This window comes from Haliotis rufescens, unplaced genomic scaffold, assembly GCF_023055435.1.
Source record: "Haliotis rufescens isolate VD_foot unplaced genomic scaffold, xgHalRufe1.0.p SCAF_75, whole genome shotgun sequence".
NCBI lineage: Eukaryota > Metazoa > Mollusca > Gastropoda > Lepetellida > Haliotidae > Haliotis > Haliotis rufescens.
The window spans coordinates 266,942-291,859 of record NW_025964367.1 but is presented as its reverse complement, the minus strand read 5'-3'; the positions used below and the strand labels follow the sequence as shown (position 1 = coordinate 291,859).

Genomic DNA, 24,918 nt, shown 5'->3' with positions numbered 1-24,918 from the left:
ATGACATGATCGGTACATGGATGGTCGTGTTTCAGTGATATAGGTGCTGCAATACCCATCTACAGGTGGTCGACATTGTATCATGCAATGATCCACGACGGTCATGACATGATCGGTACATGAATGGTCGTGTTTCAGTGATATAGGTGCTGCAATACCCATCTACAGGTGGTCGACATTGTATCATGCAATGATCCACGACGGCCATGACATGATCGGTACATGAATGGTCGTGTTTCAGTGATATAGGTGCTGCAATATCCATCTACAGTTGGTCGACATTGTATCATGCAATGATCCACGACGATCGTGACATGATCGGTACATGGATGGTCGTGTTTCAGTGATATAGGTGCTGCAATACCCATCTACAGGTGGTCGACATTGTATCATGCAATGATCAACGACGGCCATGACATGATCGGTACATGAATGGTCGTGTTTCAGTGATATAGGTGCTGCAATACCCATCTACAGGTGGTCGACATTGTATCATGCAATGATCCACCGACAGTCATGACATGATCGGTACATGGATGGTCGTGTTTCAGTGATATAGGTGCTGCAATATCCATCTACAGGTGGTCGACATTTTATCATGCAATGATCCACGACGGTCGTGACATGATCGGTACATGGATGGTCGTGTTTCAGTGATATAAGTGCTGCAATACCCATCTACAGGTGGTCGACATTGTATCATGCAATGATCCACGACGGTCATGACATGATCGGTACATGAATGGTCGTGTTTCAGTGATATAGGTGCTGCAATACCCATCTACAGGTGGTCGACATTGTATCATGCAATGATCCACGACGGTCGTGACATGATCGGTACATGGATGGTCGTGTTTCAGTGATATAGGTGCTGCAATACCCATCTACAGGTGGTCGACATTGTATCATGCAATGATCCACGACGGTCGTGACATGATCGGTACGTGGATGGTCGTGTTTCAGTGATATAGGTGTTGCAATACCCATCTACAGGTGGTCGACATTGTATCATGCAATGATCCACGACGGCCATGACATGATCGATACATGAATGGTCGTGTTTCAGTGATATAAGTGCTGCAATACCCATCTACAGGTGGTCGACATTGTATCATGCAATGATCTACGACGGTCATGACATGATCGGTACATAATTGGTCGTGTTTCAGTGATATAGGTGCTGCAATATCCATCTACAGTTGGTCGACATTGTATCATGCAATGATCCACGACGATCGTGAAATGATCGGTACATGGATGGTCGTGTTTCAGTGATATAGGTGCTGCAATACCCATCTACAGGTGGTCGACATTGTATCATGCAATGATCAACGACGGCCATGACATGATCGGTACATGAATGGTCGTGTTTCAGTGATATAGGTGCTGCAATACCCATCTACAGGTGGTCGACATTGTATCATGCAATGATCCACGACGATCGTGACATGATCGGTACATGGATGGTCGTGTTTCAGTGATATAGGTGCTGCAATACCCATCTACAGGTGGTCGACATTGTATCATGCAATGATCAACGACGGCCATGACATGATCGGTACATGAATGGTCGTGTTTCAGTGATATAGGTGCTGCAATACCCATCTACAGGTGGTCGACATTGTATCATGCAATGATCAACGACGGTCGTGACATGATCGGTACATGGATGGTCGTGTTTCAGTGATATAGGTGCTGCAATACCCATCTACAGGTGGTCGACATTGTATCATGCAATGATCCACGACGGTCATGACATGATCGGTACATGAATGGTCGTGTTTCAGTGATATAGGTGCTGCAATACCCATCTACAGGTGGTCGACATTGTATCATGCAATGATCCACGACGGCCATGACATGATCGGTACATGAATGGTCGTGTTTCAGTGATATAGGTGCTGCAATATCCATCTACAGGTGGTCGACATTGAATCATGCAATGATCTACGACGGTCATGACATGATCGGTACATGAATGGTCGTGTTTTTCAGTGATATAGGTGCTGCAATATCCATCTACAGTTGGTCGACATTGTATCATGCAATGATCAACGACGATCGTGACATGATCGGTACATGGATGGTCGTGTTTCAGTGATATAGGTGCTGCAATACCCATCTACAGGTGGTCGACATTGTATCATGCAATGATCAACGACTTCCATGACATGATCGGTACATGAATGGTCGTGTTTCAGTGATATAGCTGCTGCAATACCCATCTACAGGTGGTCGACATTGTATCATGCAATGATCAACGACGGTCGTGACATGATCGGTACATGGATGGTCGTGTTTCAGTGATATAGCTGCTGCAATACCCATCTACAGGTGGTCGACATTGTATCATGCAATGATCCACCGACAGTCATGACATGATCGGTACATGGATGGTCGTGTTTCAGTGATATAGGTGCTGCAATATCCATCTACTGGTGGTCGACATTGTATCATGCAATGATCCACGACGGTCGTGACATGATCGGTACATGGATGGTCGTGTTTCAGTGATATAAGTGCTGCAATACCCATCCACAGGTGGTCGACATTGTATCATGCAATGATCCACGACGGTCATGACATGATCGGTACATGGATGGTCGTGTTTCAGTGATATAGGTGCTGCAATACCCATCTACAGGTGGTCGACATTGTATCATGCAATGATCCACGACGGTCGTGACATGATCGGTACATGGATGGTCGTGTTTCAGTGATATAGGTGCTGCAATACCCATCTACAGGTGGTCGACATTGTATCATGCAATGATCCACGACGGACGTGACATGATCGGTACATGGATGGTCGTGTTTCAGTGATATAGGTGCTGCAATACCCATCTACAGGTGGTCGACATGGTATCATGCAATGATCCACGACGGCCATGACATGATCGGTACATGAATGGTCGTGTTTCAGTGATATAGGTGCTGCAATACCCATCTACAGGTGGTCGACATTCTATCATGCAATGATCCACCGACAGCCATGACATGATCGGTACATGGATGGTCGTGTTTCAGTGATATAGGTGCTGCAATATCCATCTACAGGTGGTCGACATTGTATCATGCAATGATCCTAGACGGTCGTGACATGATCGGTACATGGATGGTCGTGTTTCAGTGATATAGGTGCTGCAATACCCATCTACAGGTGGTCGACATTGTATCATGCAATGATCCACGACGGTCGTGACATGATCGGTACATGGATGGTCGTGTTTCAGTGATATAGGTGCTGCAATACCCATCTACAGGTGGTCGACATTGTATCATGCAATGATCAACGACGGCCATGGCATGATCGGTACATGAAAGGTCATGTTTAAGTGATATAGGTGCCGCAATACCCATCTACAGGTGGTCGACATTGTATCATGCAATGATCCACCGACAGTCATGACATGATCGGTACATGGATGGTCGTGTTTCAGTGATATAGGTGCTGCAATATCCATCTACTGGTGGTCGACATTGTATCATGCAATGATCCACGACGGTCGTGACATGACCGGTACATGGATGGTCGTGTTTCAGTGATATAGGTGCTGCAATACCCATCTACAGGTGGTCGACATTGTATCATGCAATGATCCACGACGGTCATGACATGATCGGTACATGAATGGTCGTGTTTCAGTGATATAGGTGCTGCAATACCCATCTACAGGTGGTCGACATTGTATCATGCAATGATCCACGACGGTCGTGATATGATCGGTACATGGATGGTCGTGTTTCAGTGATATAGGTGCTGCAATACCCATCTACAGGTGGTCGACATTGTATCATGCAATGATCCTAGACGGTCATGACATGATCGGTACATGGATGGTTGTGTTTCAGTGATATAGGTGCTGCAATACCCATCTACAGGTGGTCGACATTGTATCATGCAATGATCCACGACGGTCATGACATGATCGGTACATGAATGGTCGTGTTTCAGTGATATAGGTGCTGCAATACCCATCTACAGGTGGTCGACATTGTATCATGCAATGATCCACGACGGCCATGACATGATCGATACATGAATGGTCGTGTTTCAGTGATATAGGTGCTGCAATATCCATCTAGAGTTGGTCGACATTGTATCATGCAGTGATCCACGACGATCGTGACATGATCGGTACATGAATGGTCGTGTTTCAGTGATATAGGTGCTGCAATACCCATCTACAGGTGGTCGACATTGTATCATGCATCGGTACATGAATGGTCGTGTTTCAGTGATATGTAAGTATGCATGTGTGTGTGTGTGTGTGTGTGTGTGTGTGTGTGTGTGGGTGTGGGTGTGGGCATGTGTGTGGTGTGTATGGATGGATGGATGGAAAGATGGATGGATGTGTTTAAGGATTGACACATTTTGTTCGGTTCATTGAGGTATGAATTGAAAAACCAATGTGCAAACTTTTAGCAAATTTTTACAAAAGTTTGCACATCGGTTGTTCGATTCATACGTCAATGAACCGAAAGGAATTCAAAGACAATGCTTATAATTGAATTCGACAACGTAAAACATGTTTTATCTAAACTGGTTTAACTAAAAACAGTTGTATATATCACAACAGACAAAAATGACGAGATTGATAAACATTCCAGGCGCAGGAATACATACTGTGGCGTGACATGAATCATGTGATCGTTTAATTTATGCACATAACTTGACACGCCTACACAGTCAGTGGCCAATCAACCAAGAGCAGAATCAAAACAATGTTCATTGGACCTGTCAATCAAGGCAAGAGGCGAGAAGAACTGCAACAGTCAGACTATAACGAGCCGAAATAAATATGTCCGAGAGAAGGCGACTGTTTCAAATGACATGGTCAGTTATCGGCAGAATCAAACATTAGTTCCCTGAAAACGTGCAAACACAGTTGGAAAAATGCTAGTTATAAATGACACCCGAAGACATGAAAGTTGTGGAACTGAAGCGAGCGGAAAAAAACAGGCGAGCGAGCCTGCACGTTTGCTGTTTCATTCCTTCTCGGCCTTCGGTCTCAAAGGGTAGTTTGGACAATGAATATGCATGAATGTCGCTAAATGTCCAGTGCACGACGATAAACTTGAGCAGAAAGGGAATTCCCTCGACTGTAATATTGGGATTCCCCGACATTCCGCAGTAATAAAAGTAGTGCGAATGTTTACATTCATTGTGTGTGTGTGTGTGTGTGTGTGTGTGTGTGTGTGTGTGTGTGTGTGTCCTGTGAAGATTCAGGGTTAGAATCGGTCTTCATCAACTTGCACGTGATGGCAATCACTGGATTGTCTGGTCCAATCGAATATATACAGACCGACGTCATATGACTGAGTGCGCGTTAAACAACCAACAAACAGACAAACAAATCAAATATATATACAGATTTTTCTCTTCTACTTATGTTGAGTAAATGTTACTATTATTGCTGCACTTCAATTTTGTTGAATACCTTCCGGTCCGAGTTGAAATATGAACGCAGTGTTAGTCATGAGTGATACCAAATTTATGTAGATACAACAGCAAACCTAGCAAAACAAAATTGACAGTGTGGAGTTATGTATGATCTAAATATGAAACAGATGACGCCGTTTTTAGTTCCTTTCTAGTGCAGGTGGGTAAATCAATTTAGGGGAAATAGCTATTTGACCATCATTGAACGATATCAGGTTATCGATGTACCTGAATCTTGGCAATTAAGCAACAGTTATTGGGGCACATATAATAATTTATGGAGATATTTTACATAAAAAAACACGTGTTCATGGGTGGAGAGATCCTATATATGAGTGAGTGAGTATGGTTTTACGCCACTTTTAGCAATATTCCAGCAATATCACGGCGGGGGACACCAGAAATGGGCTTCACACATTGTACCCATGTCGGGTATCGAACCCGGGTCTTCAGTGTGACGAGCTAACACTTTAACCACTAGGCTACCCGACCGCCCCCTCCTATATATGAAGCTTTATGATAGTTCACATAGTCAAACAATAAATGTATCGCAAGGGTTTATTTAGGGGATTAATCATGGTCATATTTACGCAACTATTAGTATAAACCAACAGTGCCCAGTACGGTATCGACGCACAAAGTCCTCACCATACGATTGATAGATCCGTGTGGGACATTGGTAGAACCAACTGTCACATTTTCCTGGTTTGCCATTGGATGACGAGGTTTTGGATCGTTGATCACCTATCTGGTTCAGATCTGATAATAATACCTGTAGTGGTGCTGTATTTTATTTATAATATCGTGAAAGAGCATATGTATCCTTGGTTACCAAATTTTAAACAAAATACATTTTTGACATAAATCCCTTTTGAATGTTGACATATTTAAAAAAATAACTCGGTTTAATATATACTTAGTATATCATTATAATTTAACATTACTGTTTTTCAGGGGTGGCGCAGTCGTCTAAGGCGCCGCAATTCGCTGTGCAGAGTTGCGTCCCTTGGGCACGCCAGAAACCCATGATTGTGGGTTCGAATCCCGGTTCGCCCCGATTATTTTTCTAGGTTTGTCAGCACCATACCCGCGCTCGTGGGTTTCACCGAAGTGGTAAACGTCTGAGACCTGCATCACTTCGGGCTTTAAGCTGACACGCCGTGCCATAACTGGAATTCTGTTAAAGGCGGCGTTAAACCCAACTCACTCACTCACTACTGTTTTTCAGTGAAGCCTGAGCTGTTGCAAAAATCTCACAAGATTGGAGGGGTGACATTTTATACGTCCCTCTGCACCGAATGGCTGAAGGTACCACCCCCATTCTCCCTCCAAGACCTAGATCCACAGAAGATACGTTTCATCAAAGATTCCGTACGGAATCTGTTGGATCTTGAGAGGCAGTTGCAGGATATTTATACGACGGTCGAATTTGGAGCTGAAAATTCTGTTATCCTGAAATGTTGCCTTACCAAAGATGTTCCTGATGCAAAGCATAGAGCTGATTCATGGGAAGTTGATGTTAGAAGGCAGTGTCAACAATTTTTTAGTTCACTTGTCAATGAACAAATATTTGTACCCCTTGAAATTCGGAGCAACGTAATTACAGCCATTGGCGACCTACAAATTCCCAACCCGGATGAAGCAGTTGTACACTCTTATCCTGAGACAGGTCTTATAGTTGTGGTTGGCCACAAGGTCATCACAGAAAAGTTGATGGAAGAGCTGAAAGATATTATTCAAAAAGCACAGAACGCTCATAGGTATAGAACAGAGCAAACCACTCAGACGAAAACAGTAAAGTTGTGGCAGTTGCGTTTACTGAAAAAAGTGAATTTTGACAGCGACATGTCCAGGAAATATCAAAATCTGAAAATTGTGTTTGATTTAAACAAGAAGATAACATTTTCCGGGGTTTTGTGTGACGTGGAATCTGCATGTAAAGATCTGCGGAATACGATGCACATTTTCAGAAAAGAACCTTTACCTAATCTTTCTCAGGTACAGCTGATGCTTGTTCAAAAGAGATGCGTTGAACAGTACATTGAGAAGAAACTGGAAAATATCAACGGAATGTTTGAGACAAGAAACAGCGAGGTCAGAGTATACAGTACGTCACAGACTGTATCGAGATATATATCTGATGTATTTACACAGAGTCTCGTGGAGCAGGTCATACGTCTCGACTCTGAAGCTACCCAATTGGTAGAATCTCCGGAATGGAAAAAGATATGTGGTGATCTGACTAGGACAGTGGGGGACGTTTTTGAGATCGTCGTAGCGGAAGACAAGTCTCGTATTGTAATAGCTGCCACGGACGCTGTTATTGAAGACGTGACAAAAAAGATGGAAAGGATCATCAAAAACAAAACTGTGTATGAAGACACTGTCAATTTCCCCATAGGAATCCATCGTTTCCTCACAGAGTATATGGGTAGTGAAATAGACAAAGTTGCTAGATCCCTTCAAGGGTATTCTGTAGAAGTTCATAAAGATTCTGAACACTTTTCATTGAAGGGAACTAAAGATGGATTGAAAATTGTGAAGGAAAAACTAATAACTTTTTCCACGTCGATAGTGTCCGATACAACCACGTTCAATAGTCCAGGAATTATCAAATTAATTTTGTCGGAGAAAGGACGTGAACAGATCCGGCAAATTGGGGCAAATGAGAGGTGTGTGATAGAACCCAGATCAGAGTACCCTATGGACATTTCAGAAACTCTCCCAGATCAGCAAGGGAACATGAGGCATGACCAATCAGAAAGTTGTGATGATGGTATTCCACTGACAATGTCTTCTTCTGAAACTGGAGATCAAAACTTGAGCCACTGCAGAGGATTCACTGCAGATGCATTGGACGAAGGTAGGTTTATAATGAAGTTGGGTACGAGTTAAAATCGTGATTATTAAAGAGTTTATCTGGCTCTCTGAACAGAACTAAAATCAATCATCATCAAAGTTTGCCCTATTCTATACCTTTCTCGCGTGTATAAATTTAAATGACCAAAACTACTATCAAATATGAGTTAGTAAATAAATGGCACGTTACACAATCCTTCTCTTGCAATATTGCAGAAGGGAAGATAAAACACAATCATGTGTGAAATAGAACTCATATCTTCAAGGGCGGTGGGGTAGCCTAGTGGTTAAAGCGTTCGCTCGTCACGACGAAGACCCGGGTTCGATTCCCCACATGGGTACAATGTATGAAGCCTATTTTCGGTATCCCCCGCCGTGATATTGTTGGAATATTGCTAAAAGCCGGGTAAAACCATACTCACTCACTCACTCACTCATATCTTCAGGCTGAAAAACTAATGCACGAACCATCAGGCTGTAACTTCTTTGAGAGGTATTTAGAAGTTGGAGTACTAAGTAAGGATAAGATATATGGATGAACAACTCCATTATTACAATTAGGAGTGCCGTTTCGATGTAGGTTCTAACACAACTTGCTTGATAACGGTGTTAGAACCTACAACGAGACGTCGTTCATAATTGTAATAAAGAATGGCTTTCCCTAGTACGAATCCATACAGAGGCGTTGTTTCATATCATCTAGACATTTTAATCTTGAACACAGCGTTTTACATACATTGAGAAAGGTCAGAGAGTTTGACTGCATGATCGTTCAATAATATCCTCACTGCGACCAATCCTCGTCAGCGAAACGAAGAAATGTAATTCTGTCGCGTCACGTTTATCGTACCGGGCATTGTGATTGAGTGAGTGAATTTGGTTTTACGCCGCTTTTAGCAATATTCCAGCAATATCACGGCGGGGGACACCAGAAATGGGCTTCACACATTGTACCCATGTCGGGATTCGAACCCGGGTCTTCGGCGTGACGAGCGAACGCTTTAACCACTAGCCTACCCGACCGCCCCCCCATTGTGATTGACGTAATGAGGTAGTTCTTAACAGACCTATCGCATCTTATGAGGCTATCATTTGATTATATTTGTTGTAAACAAAATACAAAAACTGTCTCTGTAGAACAATGTCAGCACGCATACGCTCATGTCACATCTCCTTTTGAGTAATTACTTCATTCCGCGATACAGCGGGTTGTTGTGTGACTGTCAGCGTGAATATGAAGTCACAAGTTCTAAATAAAATTGTGTTTAGAACTACACCCTTCGAGGTAATAAATAGTAACAGAACAAAATATAAGAAGCCCCGACGTTCATACAGTTTGGCCCTCAGTCAATGAAAGTTCATACTCCAATGAACTCACACAAAATAAAAGGCAATTCTTAAATCACGCTGTGAGTTATGTCCTGAATTCCTTTTGCAATTTTTCTGAATTTTAGTTATATTAAATTTTTACTTCAAACCTGTTCACATTGTGTCAGCTGAATTTTAGTTATATTAAATGTTTTAAATGTTTTACTTCAAACCTGTTCACATTGTGTTAGCTTTACATGATCTTTTTAGTAGTCGGCGGTGGGTAGCCTAGTGGTTGAAGCGTTCGCTCGTCACGACGAAGACCCGGGTTCCATTCCCAACATGGGTACAATGTGGGAAGCTCATTTCCGGTGTCCCCGCCGTGATATTGTATCAATATTGCTAAAAGCGGCGTAAAACCATACTCACTCAATCTTTTTAGTGGTATTTACACTCTGAATGTGTAATGTGTATACTCCAGGACGTTCTCCACGGGACTATTCACCGCCCGAGGTTGGTGTTGAGTCGAGTGCACCCATTGAAATAGTCATCATAGAGGAAGATATTACGACGCAACAGGTATGTTTAACAGGCATGGCTACTGTTTCCACGCGTGTATACGCATGCGTCAGTAATATCTAGTATTTTCATATATCATACCGATATGCTCAATGTTAGAATATGTGTACATCAGGTGGTCTCCTCCCATTAGTAAGACAGCCCAGTTGTGAGACACCTTAAAACAACAATGTCATACCTGGTTGCACATGTTAATCAGGTAATTAACCCCTATCATGAAAATGGACTTGTCTTATTATAGACAAAAGAAATGACTCAAGATGCTTGATACCCTCTTTAACTTTATTTCATTCAACATTTTAATTCATCCATCCCTTAAATCCATTGTTTTAAAATATTCGCCACTTAGAGTGCAGTTAAAGTTAATTTCACAGTTCACATCACAGTTCACATCGAGGTTGTCACACTGACACAACCTTAATCCATCTTCAGAAGTTTGCCAACAGCATCCAAGAACTGGAGTGGTGTCTTGACACCCTGGGATAGCTGATCCTTCAGTCTGGAAAGTCGATTGTCAATCTCCTTGTAAACACGCTTTCTTGCTGGTGGAGCTGCACCTAGGTCTAACTGAGATAGCTTGGTCTTCTCAGATTTCTCAATCTTCTTGATGATCTCGATGAACCTGTAGAGATTAGGATGACGATGATTCAGTGATGCATTGAGGCGACTGTGGAAACCCTCCAGGTTGTTGTTGGTACTTGGGCCGAATGTCTGGTGATGGTTCCACAGTGAAAGAGGGAATCTGGCTTCATGCATAATCCACCCAGTTTGTGACTATGTAGTCGTTGAATTCGTCAGCATTCGGTACATCGGGAGACTGGTTCATGGAGTCAATCCATGCATCCTGAACCTGTTGAAGAGGCAGCAGAGGCAAGGCAGCAGCTCGTCGGATCCACTGTTCCACAAGGGGGTTATCTCTGTATCCAACAGCAAGACCAAGCTCCTGCGTTTTCCGCCAAATCGCCTGGGTAAAGTGGAAGAAACTGTCCGGAGGGCTCTAATGGCAGCAACTTCAAAGTCCACCTTGAATGTCTCTGGGTTGAATGGTTGGTTCAGTAGATGTTGGATGTGGACCTTCAACTGAGCAAAGAGGCGTTGGTAAGTTGTAGTCCGACGATCAGGCATCAATGCGTAGACTAGGGGATAGGTAATGCTTCCTTTCCGTGCATGCAGTATGTAAAGCTGATTCCAAAGATCTGGGCAGGCGGAGAAAGTACCATCCATGTAGACAGTGGAAGCTGACTGGAGGACTCTAAGCTGATCATCAGTTGTCTTCTTCACCGTCGGCAAAAAGCAGAAACCGCTCACCATCATGGGTCTCTCTCCAGGGTGCTGCAATGTCGACTTCAGCTCTAGTTTTAGGGAGTTTCGGGATGGTGTGTGCGGTGTCTGTACATGGCGCTGCCGACTGAGCTGAAGGAGGGAAATATAGCTGCAGCCTCCGGATCATGTCTCAAGACCTCGTCGTTGTAGAGGGCTGTCATAGGAGTGGTTGGTTCTTCTCTTGCTCTCTTCCTTAAGCTGCCAAGGAACTGGATTCTGCTGGTGTCTACTGGTGGGTGGTTGTGTACAGTGACATTTCTGACAAAACCTAGGGGGTACGTCTTTTACTGGTAATGAACTCAACCTGCTGCAAACCTGCCATGATTGTGCATGAAATGTTCACAGACTAGAGGGAATTTATATGTGTAATAAATAAGTTTTAACAAAACATGCATCTCAACTTTTTGAGTAAGCTCCTACTAGCTCCTAACTCATTTATTTCCTGAGAATATTCAAACAGAATTACTGGCCTACTCTTATTAATTAATCTGCTAATCATGGGCTGTGACCATTGATAAGTGGGTAGACTGGCTGTGTTTGTTTAATTAATCCCACCTACTCCACTGTCTTACAATGGGTGTCTCACTAATGGGATGTCTTACTAATGGGATGTAACCCATCAGGTACACTGCAGATACATTGGTACTAGAGCCATGTATGTTTGTAGGGTATTGATTCAAAATGTCGAAGAGGACTTGTGATATCGATATATACATTTTAATTTTGACAATAGACTGACGTCATAGTGAACAGCGCATCACCCGATCTTCAACTTAGGAACGGCTCTCTATCCAAGTCCATCCTTTTGGCTGCTGGAGTGGAAATGCAGCACGAATGTGAGGACAGGTACCCTACAGGGATTCCAGCCGGACAATTTGCCATCACTGGAGGGGGAAAACTCTGGTGTCAACACGTATACCACGCTTGTCTCCCAGCATGGAAGGACGGGACGCAGTGTTGCAGGGTATACGACACATTTTAATTCCTGAAAATAATAATGTTTTGGTGCCTGATATTTTTGCGCTGTATGTATGTACATGTATACGGATTACGCTATTGTACGCATATTTATGACATCCCTAGTGGCGATATAACACATTGAAGTTCGAATTACAAATACGATTTCACATTGATTGAACTTTTCCTTGATGTATATAGAGGCAAACATGTTTCACAGCTGAGTAGTAAATATCTTGGTTAGTGAACGAATGGTATGACTCTATATTATCGCGGTGTCGGTAAATCTCGTAAACCACACCCCCTGACTGCTGTTTACTTATGCAAAAATAAGCACAATACGTCATCGCTTGGTCGAATACAGGACTCGTTGCGGTCTGTCTCGGCCACTCGTAAGTGTACACGTTACCATTTTTATGATAGTTCCTGGAATGTCTTTGACGTGGACTTACTCCGACCTCCATTCGAAATTGGATAGAAAAGAACCCATTTACTTAGACGAGGTCCCTTGACCAAACCTAGGTCGTATGCATACTGATTATGATAATCCAAACCAGGAAGTGATGTGAACCATAGAATCCACACGTATCACACCACAACATAGCTATATATATATATATATATATATACAGTAAACTACGGTTATAACGAACACGCTTATAACGAACTGACGGATATAACGAACTAACTTTTTTATTTTATTTTATTTTATTTGCTGTGGTTATGCTGTATATATGCTTACAACGAACTACGTTTATAACGAAATAAAATTAGTAGTCCATATGAGTTCGTTATAACCGTAGTTTACTGTAAAATGGAGTTGCCCGCCCGTGAGTCGCAAATGGCAGGTACTTTGTTTACCAGTATCGAATCAGCATCGATCAATCCTAATTGATGTGTCACAAAAGTTGAACACAGAACAAGAAACACTTTGCATATGACATGTTCAGTAGGTTAGTAAGCGTACACCATTGCGATCCATTATTAACTAACTACCGTACAATATAGCGTACCATCCTACCTGCCGAAAGTTACGCTTTGATAATATGTACACATGCATCTTCCCGAGGCAAGAGCGGTCACTAGCCTTTTTATCAAAGTCTTGTTTCCACCCCTGCTACATCAAGCCCACTATCCTGTGCAAAATATGATTGGACTATTGCACATGTCGATAGTCCAATCAGAGAACGTTTCACAAATTCAACATCCACAACTGGTACACCTTCGTATGAAAGTGATTTATCTCTGCCGGAATATGGTTCTTTGGGGTACAGACGTATGTTTCATATGATAAGACAAAGTTTCTCTTAATATCTAATTGTTCCCACCTAAATGGATTTGTGAACATTTGTATTTTGGACAATTATGATTAGGTTCTCCAGGAAGTGATCTCAGATTGCCTCCAAGAAGCTTCACAGGAAGGACACAAGACCATTGCTTTTCCAGCTCTCGGTACTGGTAACCTTGGATACCCAAATGCTATGGTTGCCGAAACCATGATGGCGACTGTTGAACGGTTTAGCCAAGGCAATCCAGATTCATCTCTGGAGGAAGTGAAGATCGTCGTATTTAACGACACTTCAATATTTAAGGTAAGTTTGTAAATATCTGTTATTTACCATCTACCTGCCTACAACTAACTAAAACAATGTTGGTAAACCGACGGAGGATATGGATAAAGTTCTGTTTATATTCGTATGGTCATATTTGCACTGCGTTGAACAACTACCAGAACAAACTTCAACTTTGTAAAACAAATCGGTTTCTTCATTCATTCATTCTTTGTTATACACCACAAATCACTCAAAGCTTCGGTGAATAACTACAATATAATAACATAATTGTGAGGGATTTAAATTTATCTGCCTTCCTTAATCTATAGCTACTACAGATCTTCCAACGTCAGAAAAAGAAGACCGACGACGAAAAGATGAAGATTACAGCCGTAAAAAACCGTAAAAACAGGATCTTTGGTAAATACAAGAATTAACCACCTTTGTTCATACATAAAGCTCCACTCCTGGTTCATGCTCCCTATTGTACTATAAAAAACTTCCCATAATTGTTTATTTCTTTATTATAGTTAATATAAATATTTCCAGAAAATATAACTAAATGATTTCACCCAATCCTATCCTACTTCAGATATTGATGCTATGGAAGGAGCTACAGTCGAGGCAACTGAGGAATTAAGAACACAGCCTGAAACCAAGGTTTTTGTGCATATGTTCTCAGATGACATCATGCACGTGGAAACAGCTGTCAGCCTGTTAGAAACGTTTGTTAATGAAGCAATTACAACAAAAAATATTTCAGATGACCAGCTGAAAAATGCGAATCTACGACAGGTAAACTATATGAACCAAATACTACTAATACTCCTACATATCTCACACTACAATGGGGGTGGTCGGGTAGCCTAGTTGTTAAAGCGTTCGCTCGTCACGTCGAAGACCCGGGTTCAATGGGTCCAATGTGGGAAGCCTATTTCTGGTGTCTCCGGCGTGATACCGCTGGAATATATTCTGAAAGCGGCGAAAAACCATTCTCACCTCTGTGTGGTCTCACTAACATTTAAATGTTTAGTCTATATGCATAACTTAGGGGATATTTAACTCAAACAAACACATGCTTAGCTTGTACCACGCAATAAAAAATCAATTTCATGTTTCGCTTAACTGGCATTTCTTAACCATATGTAATACTATACAGTGTGCATAGGACGATGGCCTCAGAACAAGAGAAATCCTTTCTGTATGCAGTTTGGTTGTCTTTGTTTTATTATTTTGTATTTGTCTGTATGTTGCAGCAGGATAAAATTCGGAAACTAAGTTCAAAGCACTGTATTTCCGTTGACTACAACCACATGCTTGGTAAAGTTGAACTACAGGGTCTAACATCCGACGTGATGGCAGCCACGGACGCAGTTCACACCATTGTGAAGGCAATCCTTCTGCAACAAAAACAGGATGAGAAGGCAAAACTAATCTCGTCATACGCGAGGTGGGGATACACTGACCTATCAGGCGCAGGTGCGATTCAAGATTATGATATAATCATCAACCAAAAGATTGAAGATGCTCATGTGAACGAGAAGCCGACTCTCTGCCTACCAGTCATCGATGGCAAGGTGTATGTTCTTGATTTGAAGAAAATGGAGGAATATGATCTGTATAATGATGCAGATAGAGTTCGTGTCATCAGAAAAGATTTAAGCAAAGGTAAGAGGTATCAGTAATATATACATACTTCAGCTTGGGAGTGTAAAGTAATCATAATGATATGCAATGCCATTGAAATTGTCTTTGATTTGAAACTATTTGTTTTTCACATCTGAACCAGACAGCATGTTGATAAGAGACCAACAGGACGACTGACTGCAGTTCATCTGACAATAAAAAAACAAATAGTGGTTATTAGTAGATATATGTCCATCACGCACACTTTAATTGAATTCACAGGTTCAGCATTCGATGCACCTTCGCACTGGTGTCCAATGCACACAGAAAGTGAACAGTTTGAAGTCAACAAAGAAACCACCGAATATACCAAAGTAGAAAAGACATTTATTGGCAGTGTCGGAAGAGAAAGATCTATCCTTAAGGTACTGATTATAATTAAATAATGCAACTGTTCCTCAACTTGGAAGGTGCTTTACACTCTTAATAAAATTCCGTTCATTGGTTAATTCATTTGTTCTGCTGTGTGGTGAGGTGAGGTGAAATGGGGTTTAACGCCGCGTCATGGATTATTGCACTTATATAGCGACGTGCATGCACGTGTATGTGTGTGTGGCTGCTTGTTCTAGTCCGGACTGATGCCGATTTATAGTGCTAGCTCACTGAGATGCAATGCCGCAGTTTAACATGAATACCCCACTCAGACACAGTATACTGACTCCGAGTCGTCCTTGTTTTAGCCCCTTAATGCCGAGCGCCAGATAGGGTAACAACAAGTACCATCTTTTAACGTCTTTTGGTATGACGCGGTCGGGGATCGAACCCCGGACCTTCCGCTCTCCGGGCGGACGCTCTACCATTAGACCACGGACGCGGTCTCTGCTGTGTGGCGTCAAGCAATAAATACTTACTTTTTATGCAAACTGTGTAAATAGCTGGTTCTACTGGTGGGACAGGACATTTGTATACTTTTTGCGAACACCTGGTGTCGACACTGATTTTCAGTGGTCCATTCATATAGTTTTCACAGCCCTTTCCCTTCGCACGAAATGGGCTGGTTATTCTCTTGCATTGATAATTTTATATTCAGTATAAATACCAGTACACAGGCCGAGGAAAACTTATTTAATCACCCATGTTTAAGATAAAGCCACCGATGCAAACATGTAACACAAAGTTCATTCATCGATATCATTGTTGCCGTTGGTAACATATGGTAATATATTCCACGGGGGGGGGGGGGGGGGGGGGGGGTATACTATTTATTGTATACTTTTGGTGTAGTTCTCGTCTGGGGAATTAAATATTTCATGACAAATGTTAACCTTGAAATGTAAATTCTGCCTGCCTGACACACAGAGACGGTTCACCACCCCTTGACTTAAGAAGTAGTTTTGTGTTATATACTAGCCACATAAAGAAACTGTGCACGGAGAAAATATAGATATAAGGGCACATCGTCCATATATGAAATATAGGTTTGAACACAGCAATTATTGGAGACATTCAAACGCTCATGCCCGTGCCATGCGATATGACTTCATTGATGGGGGCCTATGGACGTGCAATGTGTTACTGCACGTGCATCCTGTGCAGCTGTACACAGCATGTGCAACTCAAAATTCGCTGTCACTTTGGAAAGCATGATATGTGGTCATTCAAAAATTCAAAACTTCTCAGGCGCAGACACAAGCATATCACAAGCAAATCAGGCCAAGATTGACAGCTGCACAGCGTCATGAAGCCATTGGAATGATCCGAGCGGCAATGAGGCAACAACAGGTGGGAACACATTTCCAATGCCATCGTAACACGATATCGGCATTGGTGAGGCGTTATCAGAACACAAATGACGTTGCCGACCACCCACGTTCAGGACGTCCCCGAGTAACGACACCAAGACAGGACAGATGGATTCGAGTTACACATCTCCGACACAGGTTCCAAACGGCAGTAACGACGTCCCAGACAATTCCTGGACTGCGCCGTATCCATCCCAACACTGTCAGGAATCGTTTATGTCAGTACGGGATTCGACCACGACGCCCTGCCATACGTCCCATACTGACACACCGTCATCGAGTCAACCGTCTAAGATGGTGTCGAAATCATGTTCTCCAACCTCGAATATGGTGGAGAAATGTTGTCTTTACAGATGAATCGAGGTTCAACATTTCCCACAGTGACGGGCGCCAACGTGTCTACCGGCGTTTGGGGGAACGTTATGCACGCAACTGTATTGTGGAGAGTAATCGTTTTGGAGGTGGCTCTGTGATGATTTGGGGTGGGATAACAGCACGCCACCGAACCCATTTAGTGGTTGTTCAGGGCAGTCTCAGCGGTGTTGGCTACAGAGTTCAGATTCTGAGGCCTGTGGTCATTCCTTTCCTGCAACGTCATGGCCCGGGATTGACATTTCAACAGGACAACGCTCGTCCTCACACAGCTAGGGTCGCAATGGATTTCCTTCACCATAACAATGTCATGTTACTGCCATGGCCTGCAAATTTTCCAGATCTCTCCCCAATAGAGCATGTGTGGGATGAAATGGAGCGCCGTCTGCGTCGTCTTCCACATCCTCCAAATAACGTCCGTGACTTGGCACAGGATTTGAGGAGGATATGGCAGGCCATTCCCCAGGCCTTCCATGCCCATTTGATGGACTCCATGCTTCACCATAGTTAGGATAAGACCTTTTCAGCTGCCCCTCGTAATAAAAAGCTTACATTTGGGGCGTTTTGTATTTGTACTTTTTGTCAAAGTTCAATTATCACTTCTTTTCAGATAGAGCGGGTTCAGACTCAATCGCTATGGCGACAATATGCAGCAATGAAGCAGCGGCTAGAAAAACAGAATCCAGGACACAACAATGAAAAGGTCCTTTGGCACGGTACAAGCATGGACGGCGTACCATTTATAGCAAAGAATGGTTTTAATCGGAGCTACTGTGGAAAAAATGGTAAGTTCGTGTTATTACTGATATATGTACGGCCTTGTTCCTCGGCTTGTGCGGACTCCTGGTTCGAACCCTGTGCTTATCGTAGGAGGTGACATAATGGATCGGGTTGTTGGTGACCTGGGTGATAGTGTTTCAATGTACTCCAAAGGCGTGGGTCATGATATGGATCATCTTCCCGAGGCAAGAGAGTTAACTGACTTTAAAAGTCCAGTTTCCACCCTTGCCGAACTAGGCTGGAATACCTGGGCTCGATCGTAGCGCCACCAGTGGCTATTACGAGTTATGTCCTGTCTATGCCTCTCCTATTGACCAATCAGATTCAACCTCTCGTATCACTTGCATTTGCTTCAAACAAAACGGTGGCGCCCAGTCAAGACGATCTGATTTATAATCAAGATCTATATTGTGATAAAACGAGTCTTACATCGCGAAGTGCATCAAATCACGTGAGTACCTTGATTAAAAGCATGAAAAGATTTAGAAAATATCTGTTGACAACGAGTTAGCGGTGCACATGCTTTGCAAATCCTGCAGTCGACCGAAATCTGCATGACTATTTACGAACCGGATTTCGATTTCGGTGCGCGATTTTGATTGGACTATGCATAGACTCGTTAGTCCAGCCAAAATGTAACTCCATAATACCAGCCTAGTTCGGCAAGGGTGGAAAGTGGACTTTTATAGTCAGTTAACTCGCTTGCCTCGGGAAGATGGATATGGATAGCTGAGATCATGAATTATGAAGTATCATCGGACCAGATAGACTGTGTTTTCCATCAGAGATAGAATATAAGAATTATGAGCTAAGAATGAAAAAACTAGTGCTCACTGATCCATTGACTGGGGTGATAATGTAAGCGTCATGAGCACACGAGCCAGTATGGAGTTTGGCGCCATACAAATGGACTCATTATTATTATTGTTACTTTTTGTTTGAACGTACGTCTTAAATTTCAAGTAAGCTAAATAATTTGCAGGATTTTGTCGCTGTCATTACATTTAATAAATTATCATTTATGTTTTTTCACACATTTTCAGCGACCGCTTATGGAAAGGGCGTGTACTTTGCTGTCGATGCTTCTTACTCTGACATGGACCAGTATGCTGTACCAGACGGGCAGGGTCACAAACAAATGTTCCTGGCCCGGGTCCTCACGGGGATGTACTGTAAAGGGGCTGAACAAATGAAAGTTCCACCGACAAGAGATTCAAAGAATCAAATATTATATGACTCTGTGGTGAACAAAGTCGACGATCCTGGCATGTTCATCATTTTCAATGACACCCAAGCTTATCCAGAATATCTTATCACCTATCGGTGATACCCAAGACTATCCAGAATATTACCCATCAGTGATACACAAGTTTATCCAGAATATCTTGTCACCTATCAATGATGGCCAAACGTATCTAATTTAGGGTATCACTCATCAGTAGATTGTCCTTACATCAGTGCCCTCTTCCAGTTGGGGGCACGTGTGGCCCAGTCGTCTAAAGCGCCGCGATTCGCTGTGCAGAGTTGCGTCCCTTGGACATGCCAGAAACCTATGATTGTGGATTCGAATCCCGGTTCGCCCCGATTATGTTTCTAGGTTTGTCAGCACCATACCCGTGCTCGTGGGTTTCACCAAAGTGGTGAACGTCTGAGACCTGCATCACTTTGGGCTTTCCTCCCACATTAAACTGACACGCCGTGATATAACTGGAATACTGTTAAAAGCGGCGTTAAACCCAACTCACTCACTCTTTTCCAGTGGGGCAGGATACGCTCACCTTTTCGCGAACAACTGGTATCATCATTATGTGATAGTGAATCATAAAGACATGGCCCTGACATAGTTGAAATCGTACAATGAACTCTGCTTTGAGGAGTGGAAACGTATGATCCATTCATTTAGTTTCCTCCACTAGTTTACACTTTGGGCCCAATGGAATCTGTTATTCTGGTTATTCTCTGTTGTTGATGTTTTATATTCCATATTATGAAACAAAAAGCATTCCTTCACTGCAGCATCGTAGGAGCTGTTATTTTGTTAGTGGTATTGGTAAAAGATGTGAAAACCTTACATGTAAATTGTGAAGCAAACACGTCTAAGTAACATATGTAAGCCGAGTAAGAGTCTATCTTTTACTCTTACTGCGAATTGCATTGGTCTTGAATTTATATACCCCACCCGTCCGTATGGATTAGAATAGGTCCCAAGCACTAAATTGCTTGTCGTATGTTGGATCGGGTGGGCAAGCTTTGTACTTTGGCTCCTTTTGCGTGTCATCGTGCTCCGATGGCGTGGATCATATTCAAGCAATGTTTATTTGCGTGTCATCGTGCTCCGATGGCGTGGATCACATTCAAGCAATGTTTATTTGCGTGTCATCGTGCTCCGGTGGCGTGGATCATATTCAAGCAATGTTTATTTGCGTGTCATCGTGCTCCGATGGCTTGGATCATATTCAAGCAATGTTTATTTGCGTGTCATCGTGCTCCGATGGCGTGGATCATATTCAAGCAATGTTTATTTGCGTGTCATCGTGCTCCGATGGCTTGGATCATATTCAAGCAATGTTTATTTGCGTGTCATCGTGCTCCGATGGCGTGGATCATATTCAAGCAATGTTTATTTGCGTGTCATCGTGCTCCGATGGCGTGGATCATATTCAAGCAATGTTTATTTGCGTGTCATCGTGCTCCGATGGCGTGGATCATATTCAAGCAATGTTTATTTGCGTGTCATCGTGCTCCGATGGCGTGGATCATATTCAAGCAATGTTTATTTGCGTGTCATCGTGCTCCGATGGCGTTGATCATATTCAAGCAATGTTTATTTGCGTGTCATCGTGCTCCGATGGCGTGGATCATATTCAAGCAATGTTTATTTGCGTGTCATCGTGCTCCGATGGCGTTGATCATATTCAAGCAATGTTTATTTGCGTGTCATCGTGCTCCGATGGCGTGGATCATATTCAAGCAATGTTTAGAGTAGATGCTGCAGGGCTATAGCATTTGTTGCACAAGAAATATGGTCGATCCGGACCGTGGCTTGATTCGTTGGTTGAACAGTGGGTGATGAACAAGAATCCACTATAAATTAACACTCACACAGATCACCCATTGTAACCATCCAGTCACCCTCTATCGAGACTTAGTCATTCGGTACTGGAGACTACACGCCATATACACAGGCGCTAAAAATCAACAGTTTTCCTTGCTTTGAACTCCTTTAGTGACTTTCCATTACTGCCTTCATCCCTTACTGCAAATGGTTCTAATGCCTCCAACAGGTTCTATCATATAAGCTGTTTCATGTGTGTACCATGTTTCACTTTAAGCCAGAAGGAAGTTTGTACACTTCAAGCAAAAGGTGCATGTGCAACATGACTACAAGGTTTACAAACTGCACGTCGTTTTGCAGGGGCAGGTTTTTTTCAAGAACAACTGGCGTTAAGAATTACAGTGACTTTTGTATTGCTTTGCCGCCGCTTAATAAAGTTTCTTGTATCTTGTATCTTCAACTTTCCCTATACACAAGCCTCTTTAATGGGGAGATTGGAATTGGGATAAACTGGAGCAATGTAACCTGCTGATCGTAATTCATTGTATCCTGAAGTCGTGGATCGCTGCTCATTCTATCATTCAATCAACCACTAGTTCACAAGGCGTAGACTCTGTTATTTACATATTTCCTTGATTAAGAATGCCTTTGTGAGTTGATTGGAGTATGAATCTTCACAGAGGGAGGGCCAAACTGTATGAAGGTCGGAGCTTGCGACAACAACTGGCTCTCACTCTATGAAGGTTCATACTCAAATCAACTCACAAAGGCATTCAAGGAAATATGTAAATATCAGAGTCTACGTCTTGTGAACCAGTGGTTGATTGAATCATAGTGAAAGGCAATTCTTATGATTCTTATATCACTATTTTACCTCGAAAGATGTAGATCTAAATCCTTACAAAATTTTATTCAGTACGTGTTATTTTACGTTTACACTGTCAGTCAATGAAGTATCGCAGAATAAAGTAGTTCCTCAAAAGGAACATTGTTCTACAGTGACATACATGTATTTTGTATAGTGTTCACAGCATATATATTCAGATAATATCACCATTAGATGCGGAAGGTATGTTAAGAACTACCTCAGTTTTTCAGTCACAATTGCAGCGCGTCGTAATACATTTACATCATTTACAAGAAGTCAAAATGGCCGACACGTAAAACGTGATAGGAGATTTACAAAGTTGTTGATGAACCAGTGGCGATGACAAGTGTTAGTCGTCATTAATCAGTTGGCCGATGATTGAAAGGTGTTTGTAAAAATGTGTCAAATAGTCTGGTAAAATTCATCGATTGCTATCGACTGTATATGTCTGTCTAGACACGGATCGAGTCGATACTACGATAGATGTGCCTTTCTTCGTTTTGTACACTAGGATTGGTCGTAGCAGGGATATTTGTGATTTGCCAAACTTCCTGATTTTTCCCAATGTCTGCTTAAAAGCTGAGTTCAAGATTAAAGAGTCTAAATAATCTGAAAAAAACCGCTTCTATCGTAAGTATTCGTACTAGGGAATTCACAGGGGTTTCTAAAGTAAAGTAGAAGCAGTGCGCCAGTGTTTACTTCATTTGAAGACTAAAGTCTCGCGAAAACGAGATGTCAATATGAACGTCAAAGTGTGTCTTTCGTACGCTTATGAACGTCAGTTGCGCGGTCATGTGACCGGCCTTTCGTCCAGTGCAAAAGCCGTTTATTGTGTAAACTTCACATTAACAAATTATATAGCTGTAATTTTGATGATTGAGCCATTAAGATGTAATAAACATGCCTTGATAAGATTGAAATGATCTTTTCGCGATGTAACAAAAAAAACATATTAATCATATATATGTCAATGTAAGGGAATAACCATCCTAGATTTTCTGCCGAAACAGATAAAACCACAGTTGGTTTCACATAATTTTTAGACAGGCTGCTTCAAAAATATGTATTTCGAAGACATGTCAGCCATTTACAGTAACATTATCTGTTGCAGGTACAATAGCACTACAGTATATAGGTTCAGTCTGCATAATGGTATCTAGATGCAAATGAGAATGTGTCAGAGTATCCATGCAATATCTTATACATCCTGAGCAAGTAGGTACTGGTGCAGACTGATCCCGTTACAGCACCATAGACTTCCCCACCAAGCATATACAATGATTAAAACTCTTGATGATATAAGTAAAAATACTTTGGCATCTTATGTCAGAAATATTTTATTTAGATATAGTTTTGGATATATATGGCCGTCTTAAGACTTTGGATGCATCTCATCATTATGGTGAGCTTCGAACAGAGATGCTATGACTGCTTCTTTCAACTTGGCATCACTTCATGCTTCACCTCGATGCTTCATCTAAAAGTAATTATTATTCTCACCATGTTGCGGTGTTATAACTTCAGACTTGCTGTTGAATGCGGCTGCATTACAAAGACTCCATAAACCGAACGCTTCTGTTTAATCTGCCATGCTAGAGGCGTTGATTATGTTGAGGATGAATTACATGTACGGCTCAAATGTGACAGCTTTTCCCAAACGTGAAGAGAATGTTTCACTAATCATCTCATAAATCCACCAATAAGTGAAACCTTAGTAAGACTTATGTCAACCGACACTATTAAATCTTTGATTAAATTCCTTTATCAAGTACTAATGATTAGAAGCAAATCACCTGTACATGTACCTGTAACATGAAGTGTACTCGCCTACATCCGTTTATTCAGCAGATACGTATAATTTTTATTTTTCATCTTGTTTGCATGATGGGCCTAGGGCCTTTTTTCAAGTCAGATGCATGTCTGAGGCATGACTTTGTCATGGTCCTTTATACCTGTCAATTTTCCATCGATGACCACTAGAGGGGTCCTGAAGTGTGCAGTGATGTCTCCCCACACCACTACGCTCTCACCACCGTATACAGAACATTGAACAATACAAATTGTCAATGCAAGAGAATATCCAGTCTAGATTATCTGCCGAAACAGATTCTATTTGGCGTAAAGGGAAAAATAGCTGAATGGACCACTGAAACTCAGTGAAGACAGCAGGTGTTCGTGGAAAGTGTAAGCATGTCATGCCCAATCGGTAGCACCTGCCATTCACACAATGTGTTTATAAAGATAAGAATTCATAGCCTGACGCTGCACAAGAACACACGGGTCGGTAACATTCCATCCGCCCTCTATAAACACGCTGACAGCCATCACTGCTGTCAAGATGGAACCAGGAGTCGCCTGTGAAGAGAACTAACGTCCCGTGCTTTAAACAGATG

The 24,918-nt window shown here is 42.3% G+C and overlaps 1 protein-coding gene across 2 annotated transcripts in view; it reads left to right on the top strand.

Annotated features, from left to right (window-relative positions):
* The window catches only part of LOC125376769 (protein mono-ADP-ribosyltransferase PARP14-like), a 33,093-nt gene extending 10,434 nt beyond the window's left edge, over positions 1–22,659 (top strand). Inside the window, exons 3-12 of one of the 2 annotated variants that reach the window (XM_048388655.1) lie at positions 6,672–8,306; positions 10,092–10,189; positions 12,246–12,476; positions 13,843–14,061; positions 14,352–14,442; positions 14,615–14,817; positions 15,282–15,690; positions 15,931–16,073; positions 18,433–18,607; positions 19,646–22,659. In XM_048388655.1, the coding sequence (XP_048244612.1) occupies positions 6,672–8,306; positions 10,092–10,189; positions 12,246–12,476; positions 13,843–14,061; positions 14,352–14,442; positions 14,615–14,817; positions 15,282–15,690; positions 15,931–16,073; positions 18,433–18,607; positions 19,646–19,929 (3,488 nt within the window). In that variant the 3' untranslated portion in view covers positions 19,930–22,659. Of the gene's footprint in view, positions 1–6,671; positions 8,307–10,091; positions 10,190–12,245; positions 12,477–13,842; positions 14,062–14,351; positions 14,443–14,614; positions 14,818–15,278; positions 15,691–15,930; positions 16,074–18,432; positions 18,608–19,645 lie in introns of both variants that reach the window. The other variant, XM_048388654.1, reaches the window with a different exon arrangement.
* The last annotated feature ends 2,259 nt before the right edge of the window (positions 22,660–24,918 follow it).